Source organism: Sipha flava, unplaced genomic scaffold, assembly GCF_003268045.1.
Source record: "Sipha flava isolate LNK unplaced genomic scaffold, YSA_version1 130_pilon_pilon, whole genome shotgun sequence".
NCBI classification, from domain to species: Eukaryota; Metazoa; Arthropoda; class Insecta; order Hemiptera; family Aphididae; genus Sipha; species Sipha flava.
This window is the reverse complement of record NW_020271756.1, coordinates 1,791,472-1,801,286: the sequence shown is the minus strand read 5'-3', so window position 1 is coordinate 1,801,286 and position 9,815 is coordinate 1,791,472. Positions and strand designations below refer to the sequence as shown.

Sequence of the window (9,815 nt, the reverse complement as noted above, 5' to 3'; positions counted from 1 at the left end):
TATAGTTACATTATTATGTATTATTCACAAACCATTTTAAAGTTACAATTTTTATATCAGTACAATTAAAATTATACACAATTTCAAACAAAGATTCTGATTTACTTAAATCATACTTTGTTTTTCATTCAACACGTAACCACATAAGCTTAATAATTGAATGTGTTACATGTTTTAACAAATTCATTTGGTCACTCAATAGTTAGCTGTAATTAATGTAAAAATGTTTAGTTAAGTTTAATTTTTAACATATCTTAGAAGTGATGTAGGTTAAAAATGTTATAGACTAGATTTTTAATACTATCTCTAATTGGGTATACTGATAAATTATTATACAATTATTTTTAAACTTATAACATAATTATTAATTTTACACGTTAATAATAATAGTAATAATAATTTAAAACATATTCCATAGATATTTTTAGTTAGCCAACTTAAAAAATAATAGTTTAGACATTATTGTCTACTTACGTCAAACCCAATACTGGTTCCTTCTTAGCATTGGATTATTTTGTTCAGCACCATCAGCGCTACTACTGTATTCTTCGTCGGCAGAGCCATATGGATACCTCATATTAAAATCAGTCTCTGTTTCAGTGTGTTCGGGAGGACCCAAAGCAATAACTTTACATCCATGATTTTCATTTTTATCCATCCTCGGTGACGGTGACATTAAGTCATCAGGTGGACACGGCAACGGCATAGGATTCATTTTGTCTAACTCTTCAGCACGTTTCTTTGATCGACACCGTATTAGCACTACAATAACGAGTGATGCGACCACAACAGCCATAATGAATCCGACACATAGCAAATAATCATCACTCATATTTGGTCTGGCTATTTCTACGATATCAGATTTTTTGGTAGCAGATGTAGAGGAATACTTGAATGTAGTAGTTGGAAAATGAGGTATTGTAGTAGAAGGTGGTTCTGCTACAGAAACATGAAATCGTAATTCTCCGATTGCTGGTTGCACACCATTGGCTGTCAATAAAAAAGGAAAACTATCTTCTACTGGTTCTAATACTTTCTTGGCAAAAAAATACACTATTCCACTGGCTATTTCACTGTGAGTGAAATCGCCATTAGTAACATCGACTTCCCGGATTACTTGTTTGTCTCCAGATCTTCTAACGATCTTTTTTAACTTCCCATATTTTGGTTTTTTTAAAATTTTATACTTTGGATCAGAACCTGTTGTTTTTGCTAACATTTCAGCATTTAAAACTTGAATGCCAAGTTGTGATTTTGATCCAGATAAAGGATAAAATGCACCTGTTTTTACAAGTGGTTCAACGCTGACATTTAATCGCAAATCTTTTATGATAGGTGATTCTTCACAATGCATCTGAGCAGATAGTCGTAATGCATCAGCTGCAGTAGTTAGATCTGTTTGTCTATAAACTACTCTGCCATCCTTTAGATCTTTATGGGAAAATAATTTTGATTTAGTGCCGTTTACATAAACAACACCATACCTAGGATTCATAGTGATATTATAAGCAATTGAATCTTTGTCTCCATTTGTGATTACTTGAAACAGTTTTTCGTTTACTACAGTTTCATATGTTCCCTGAAGTAATGGTAGAGGTAATGATACAGTCACATTTAATGTTACAGGTATGACATATATCTGGAAGATCTTATAGACTGGATTGAACTGGCCATCCCACACACGGAAATAAAATGTTGTAGGTTTGAACTGCCCGTCGTGTTTATAAACTACTTCACCAGCATCAATATCAGCTTGAGTAAATCTTGCAGCATTTTTAATACCAGCTAAGCAAATAGTACCATAGGCAGGCGCTGTTACAATGTCATATACTATTTGTTCAGGAGGTGTGTCGGGGTCTTCTGTTAAAAGTTCTGATCTAGTTAATGTCACGGATTGTCCTTGAACAAGTCTTAAGTTCGGATATGATTGTGTTAAAAAAAATGGTTGGTCATTTACAGGTGTGATACTTACAGGAATGGTAACATTGCATAAAGGTACAATGGTGTGATCAATGTCTAGATACACAGAAAATTCTAAACTATCAGAAAGAGTATCTGAATGGTCATGTACATATCTCACTAAATTACGTCGCATATGGCCTTGGGAAAATGTACGCCGTTTACAATCATCATCAAGACATACCTTTCCATGCTTGGGTTCATTTGTAAGATCAATTTTGATAATTGGTGACCTAATTCCAATGCTGTTAACTAAAAATGTTAAAATTGCAGTAGTATTTAAATCAACAATAGTAGATTCTCCTTCTTTAACCACAAGTTCTTTGGTTTTGTCACCAATTAAAAGTTCTTCAAGTCCACCAGAAGAAACAGTAATTTCCAGATTGAAAGTCTATAATATTATAATAATTATAATTAATAATGTATATAATCATGTATGATATTAATATATATGATATACAAATGATTTATTTAACTTACTTGATTAACAATCGGAACAGCATACTCACACATTGCATCAAATGTAAAAACATCATTGGTTGAATTACTTGAAAAATATTTAGATATATGATGATACCATATGGCAGATTCATTGATATTTTTTTGTGTGAAATTTGTTAAAGCCATTTGATTTGAATCTTCGTATGAAGCACTCTTAGATATAATACCATATCTTGGTGCATTTCTTACAATATACGTAACCTGATAATTTTGATCATCACATTGAGCTAATAAATGGTCAATGGTCAGCTGACGTCCAAGCATTGGAAATACTCGCAGTGGACTATTGACTAAAAGTTTCACTGAAGCTTGTTCTGTTGTTATGTGAAATAGTATCATTCCAGTAGAATGAGGACCATCACTGGCCGACATTTCCAATTCACCATCACAATACTCTCCAGTGTGTTGGAAAAAAACAATATTCTGATCAATTTGTGCTTGAGTAAATTTTTCAGTATGTTGCGATTCTAACATCACATGGCCACATCTAGATGATGAAACCATAAAGGTCAAATTGGAAACGTCCGTGTCTTTGTCTTCAACAGCTAAAAAACAAATATATATATATATATTTTTTTAATATTAATATATAATTAAATGGTCTCATGCATAACTCACTCAAGTTGTCAGATGTAATGAGTCCGATTCCACCTTTCCAAACTTTAATGCCAGTATTCCTTACTACTAATGGTTTTTGGTTGTTCACTGGATTTATTTTAACTTCAATATCAACTGGAGCACTTTCTTTTTCATCAGATACTGTAACTTTTACTGAAAAACTGTCATCAGTACTCTCAGACCCATCATGCACATACTAAAATAAATAATTCATAGTAAAATTAATATTTAATATATAATAGGAGAGAGCATTTGAACTAACCATTATTTGTGATCTCACAAGTTGCTTGGGACTCCAAAAGTCTATAGTAGGATCAAAAGTATCAGCTGTGGTACGCACAATACGTCCATGGTTTGGAGGACTAACTAATGAATATCGAGACACCCTATCTGTATAATAAGAACTCATAACTGGAAATGTATCGGTACTCAATGTGACATTACCTCCTTCAATTACATTTAACTGAGAGTTAGTTATATAAACATTTTTTGGCACAATCACAAAACTTATCTAAAAAAAAAAAAAAAAATGAATTTCTGTGTATACACTTATGTTAACATTACTTACAACAAGACCATATAATGAAACAACCCCATTGGTAATGTCAACAACCAATCTATCAGTACTTTGGTTCATGGTTGATTGTACATAATAAAGGTGGCCACTATTTATGAGACTTTGATTGAATGTGGTCAAATGATTATTTTCTGGATTTCCAGAGTCTTCTTCGCTGGCTTCCTTTTCTAAGTATCCGTAACGTGGCGATATTTTTACCAAATACATAATATCTGTAGGTGGCACCATATGTTGTTTTACCTAAAATTAATTTAAGATTAAAATCAAACAATAAAAAGTATATTTTTTCTACCTCAAGGTACTGTCTTGTAATTGCAATTGTAGTTGATTCATCGACTATTATTGGAGAATTCTTAGTGACTTCAAGGGGTTCCCAATAATGTTGCGGTAAAAGCCTAATATCAAATTCTAGTTCTCTAGATACAGTATTACCAGCAGACACACGAAATAACACTCTATCTTGTACACTTTCTACATCACCATTATGCCGGTAACGTACATGCCCTGCTTCAAGTTCAGCTTGACTAAATATCGTAGTTTTTAAGGGCTCAAGATTTGTACCAAGCTCAATTTCTCCTTGGCGAGGACCTTCTATTACTTGATAACTAAAGAAAAAAAAAAAAAACATATATAAATAAAATATAAAATTAGTGAAATATGGTAGGTAAAAAAAAATAAAGACTAACTTAATTTTATCTGAATGTATGTTTAAGTTTGTATCAGCATACATATGATAAGTTGTAATAGTAGCAGCACCTCCTTGCCTCAACATCAACTGAGAATTGTTTAATACTTTTATAAATGGTGGCGACGATTCAACTTGAAGTTTAAGATCAATAGAGTGTTTTCCATCAAATACACCAAGTTCCACAATACTAATTCGATTTACTTTACTATGGTTGGCCGAAAACTCATCACGATAAATCAGTTTTCCACTGTTTACTTCTTCCTAAAATTAGTTATTGACGTAAAATGAACATTTAAAATATATTGTTGAGTATAATTACTATATACCTGAGTGAATTTCATAACTGTTGTAAATGGATCGTTTACAGTATTTAGGATCATTCCATTTGAAATAGAATTTATAGTGAAAACCAGTGATGCAACTGCTGTATCAATATCTTTGTCTTGACATTGTAAATTGTGATTAGTTATAGTTCTATCACCACCCGTCACTACACGTAAATTTTCCTCAGTCAAACAACTTGGTGGGTTATCATTGGTTAGTTGAATAGAAATATTAACTAGACCGACATACTAAAAAAAAGTTCATGTAATTCATATAATTCATTTATAATATATAAATTTAATTTACAAAAAATTAAAATAAAAAAAACTTACTTGAAAATTGGCATTTTTTGAAGTAGCCAAAAATTTAAAGTGATCATGATTGTTTTCAGATCCATCATGTGAATAAGACAATGTACTGTCATACAAGTCATCTTCAGTAAATACAGTTACATTTTTAACTGTACTGTTATTAATAAGTAAATGTAAATATCCATGTTCAGGACCAGATAAAATTTCAAAACGTAACTGATTTACACCAATACATTTAATTGAAATATGTTTATCAGTTAAGGGAGAAGAACTGCCTTCCATAACCTGAAATTTGTTAGAATTGTAGAAATGTTATAAAATATATAATACAGTAGTCTCAATAATCTGAACAAAATTATGGAAAGGGGTCGTTTGGAATACCAGACTAAAAAAAATCAATTTGCTTATAATTTAAATTTTGAATTTTTTTTTAATCAATTAAAATTGAAAAATACAATGAATAATAAAAGTATTGAGTTAATGTTAGAAGTAATATTAGAACAAATTTACATATTAATATATCAAAAAGCGATAATTCTCAAACCTGTTCAGGTAACCACTTATTTTTGATGAGCCTGTGTTTAGATTAACAGGATTCTACTGTATTAATAACTAAGATAAATAATTACTTCAAGAGGATGGATGAAAGCAGAAACAGCCTGAAGCAGTAATGGACTTGGTGTGTACTCAAAACTTAATAGTTTGGATACAATAGGTTGACAACGAGGTGCGCTTATTTTTATTTCAAATACATCCGATGCTGGAGAGTAAGTGTCATGGTGTAATTTTAAAGTCAAAAGCCCAGAATCTATGTCATTTTGAGTCCATTTTTCACCATCTCCTAAGGGTTTATTTCTAAAAAATCATAATATTTTATAATAAATAATAAAATATTTTATAAGATGAAAGGTAACTAAAAAAAATAAACAAACCTTAAATATAAGGAAGCAGTATGTGAAGTCTTGGTTAATTCAAAAGTTATGGAGCTGGGATGTAAAAGTATAGGATGCGTCTGAACTTTGATAGAATCACTTTTTACTTCTGTTTCACTAGATGCTTGCCATTTAAGAGGACCAAACATTTCCACAGTCAAATGTACTTCGACAAAATTTAATTCAAATTTAAACGTGTCTCCTAATTTTACTTGTCCAGCCCATACTTCAAACTAAATAGAAAAAAAAATCATAAAATACTATAAACAATTATAAATAATTACATTAGGTATATTAATTTACTTTAAAAAAATCTTTTGTTGGAGAACCTTCACTGTTATGTACATAACTGACAAGTTTTTTTTCAATTTGATGATTATTGAAATAACTGATTTTATCTTGTGCTCGTTCACCATCAATTAATTTTAGTGCTCCAAATTTTGGATGTTTTATAATCTGATAAATACACAATTAGTACAACAATTAAATGGTAATTTGTATTTAAACAAACTGAATACATAAATAGGTTATACAGCATAAATAAATATTTACTTTAAATGTAACCTCAAGAGATGGATCATCAGCATTGGTAATAAATGTTAAATTTGATGGACTAATTACAACAGATGATTTATATGCCAAAATTGCACCTGTATTTTGAACATGAGTCAGTAATAAACTGTAAACATTAACAGGTATCAATGTAATGGCACTTTCTTTTTCCCCATCAGAGACCTATTAAAAAAAAAATTAAATATCATAGATGTTATTATAATAAAATATATAAAGAATAAACAGTTAAGTATAAAAATAATAAACAATTATAAACATTTAGCTAAAATTTTTGATTTTTTAATCTCACTTGTAAATTAAAACTAAAATGTCCAGTTTCATTGGAAGTATGCCGATAACCAATAAAACCATTATTCATCTGAGCAACTGAAAATGTTTCTAAAGGAATATTTGGATTGTCAGTTGTATCTAAATAGCCACCACTCATATTCATCACAGATACAATAAGTCTTTCTGGGCTTGAATCTCTGTCAATTATGACAATATTATCCTTATCCAACATTTTCCACGTACCCTAAAATTAATCAACAATATAATATACAAAATATAAACGATATATTAAAATTACTTACAAATTCAACTCAAAAAAATTCATAATGAAAATATCAGTAGCTACTGCATGCTAATTCACAAAGTATAAACTAAAAAAAAACTCAAAAGCATTAAATAAACTCCACAAACAAGCATTAACTATATTTGTCAATAAGCACAGTAAAAATTTTTACCTGTGCTAAGAGTAAACTGTAATCAGCAGGTATACGAACAGTAGGAGTATCATTTTCTGGAGTAATATTTACAGGTAATGTAAATCTTTGACGACCTGATAAATAATCAGGTAATAATAATCCTTCATTAGAGACAAACTCAAGATCAAGTGTTATTAAATCTTGTGTACTTTCGGATCCATCATGAACATAAATTACCTAAGACAATTAAATTAAATCAAATATATTACTAAAAAATTAATAAAACTTTAAATAATAATATTTATTTTTATTTTTTTGTAGATATACTATACAAATAATTTAAATTGATGAACTATTTGTAGATTAATAGTAAAATTACACTTACAAGATACATATTTCAAATTAAAAATTAGAGAAGATAAAATAAAATGCAAGGTAAGATGACTTCTATGTATTCTTACCTCATTTTTTAATATATTCAGCATGTTAAATGTAGAAATTGAAGTTCCAATAGAGGTTTTAGAAGAATCAATATTCAATTTTCCATGTTTAGCAAATGGTTGAACTATATGAAATTGTACACCTGCTTCTCGAATTCCATAATGATTATAGTCTAGTATTAAACTAATAATTGATGTAGTTAATGTTGCTGTAGATCCTTCAATAACAATCAAATTGCTTAGACTCAATACTTCTATGGAAATTGGTAATGGAACTTTTAACATGGTCTGTAAAAAATGTATATTTACATGAATTTTTGATAAAAAATAAAAAACTGTTCATAACTCGACGTACATTGTGCGTTTGAACAAATTCTTGGCGAACACATTGTGGGTCATTGTGATCTTCACACCCAGTACATTTAAAAGAATTGATTCCAACTTGAGAACACCCTATGTCAGGAGAATGTACACAAGGTTTTTCTGTGCAAGGATATGACCAAACACAACGAGATATAAGTTTGAAGGTATCAAATGCATCTGGTAAACCAAGTGCTCGTCCATCATTTGAAATTCCTCGAACGCATCCTTTAAAACTGTTACCTGCCGAAAGCATACCAGAGGCTAATGCTCCACTTCTCATATTTACTTCAAGACCACCAACATATAACTACAAAATATAAAATACAAAATAAATAAAATAAAAATAGAAAACCATGTTATTACTACTTACAATAGTTGAAAGATCTAAATGCTTTGAAGGTAGGGCTGAGTTATTGAAGGCTAAGCGATATCTGTGTTTAGGTGCATCAATAGTAACATCAAGTCCACCAGCTTCCATAGCTACATTAACAGAATGCCAGACTCCATCATTGATTGTGACGTCAGAATACAGTTCAGTAACACCTGAACCCCAATTTTGAGCAACCCGAATTTTTCCACCAACGAGTTCAACACCAACAAAATCTACATTTCCATTATGTCTACTTAATGTTGAACCTTTTTTAGAGTTATAGAGAATTAATCCTGTTTCTGATATAGTTTTAATGGAAAATTGCCATCTAATAAAAATAGAAACATTTTATAAATATACTTTTTTAATCAAATTTATTAATTCTTACTTGACATTAGTTCTTGATGTCAATACACTTGGCATAGCCATATAAGCACCATCTTCTAGGAATGATATACTTGATTCTCTTGGTGCATCAAATTCATTTACACAACCCCATGATATTGAATGAGCATCAGCCCTGCCTGTTCGCCATCTGGCTCTACTCAACACATCTGGAACTGCATTATAACGAACGTCTCTCAGACATCCGCGTAGACCATTTGTATGACCTAAGAACAGTTCTGAAAAATCTCCTTGACCACCAATGTACAAGCCACCATACATATTTAGCTCGTAAAATCCAATTGGTAGTTTTTCTCTAAAAAATGTAATATATTTTCAAAATTAATTTTAAATCGAATAGAAGATAATCATTATAATTTATGTACCTGACAACATGTATTTTATCTACCACCAAATTTAAATCACCTTCCCTCCGTGATATGTTTACAAGATGCCAGTTGAGATCATCAAGCCGAAGTCCTCTTGGAGATGAAATCTCTGATTCACCAGCTCCAAGATTAATCTTTACCTTGAGCTTGCCTGCTTCCAACAAGACGAAACAGTAATCCGTTTTTCCAGCAGCCAAGAACAGAAATGCATCTAAATGTTTGGTCCGAAATGCAAAACTGATTTCTGTCGTGCTTTTGGCATCTTGATAAGGTACGTTGACGTAGCTGGATCCATAAAACGATGCTGGAAAATAAAACAGAACACAGCAATTACTCAAGATACTACAACGCATTAACTAACAGCTTACCTATTTCCGACGAACAAAAGTGTACGACGCACAGGCCAATCAATAAATGATTGCATTTAATCGAGAACATTTTAATGGATTCATTAAAAAACCACTTTCAACATCATTATTGGAGACCTGCTGACGGGAAACAATCGATGCAGATGGCATAAGTTATAAATATATCTAGAACGCCCATAACACTCACCCCTCGTTATTCATTCACTTTCTGTTAAACTAATTACTAATTTGTCTAAATTTAGCCCCCTTTCTCTTATCACTCCTCGTACACCTACAATTTCATGGACACTAAAGAGTGCATCCATTTTTTTACTCCATGAAATAAGCCATCG

General features: G+C 30.9%; 1 protein-coding gene across 1 annotated transcript; it reads right to left on the bottom strand.

Annotated features, from left to right (window-relative positions):
- Positions 1-10: 10 nt before the first annotated feature.
- Positions 11-9,726, bottom strand: LOC112694527 (chondroitin sulfate proteoglycan 4). Its single transcript, XM_025570024.1, has 21 exons — positions 9,484-9,726; positions 9,113-9,419; positions 8,731-9,042; positions 8,343-8,670; positions 7,965-8,279; positions 7,631-7,897; positions 7,209-7,406; positions 6,773-6,997; positions 6,463-6,645; positions 6,214-6,366; positions 5,911-6,143; positions 5,608-5,833; positions 5,000-5,263; positions 4,670-4,915; positions 4,342-4,604; positions 3,948-4,260; positions 3,647-3,895; positions 3,341-3,589; positions 3,079-3,274; positions 2,440-3,005; positions 11-2,350 (listed from the first exon to the last, which is right to left on the bottom strand). Exons 1-21 carry the CDS (start codon positions 9,551-9,553, stop codon positions 476-478), a joined length of 7,038 nt encoding a protein of 2,345 aa, XP_025425809.1. The 5' UTR covers positions 9,554-9,726; the 3' UTR covers positions 11-475.
- Between the last annotated feature and the right edge of the window lie 89 nt (positions 9,727-9,815).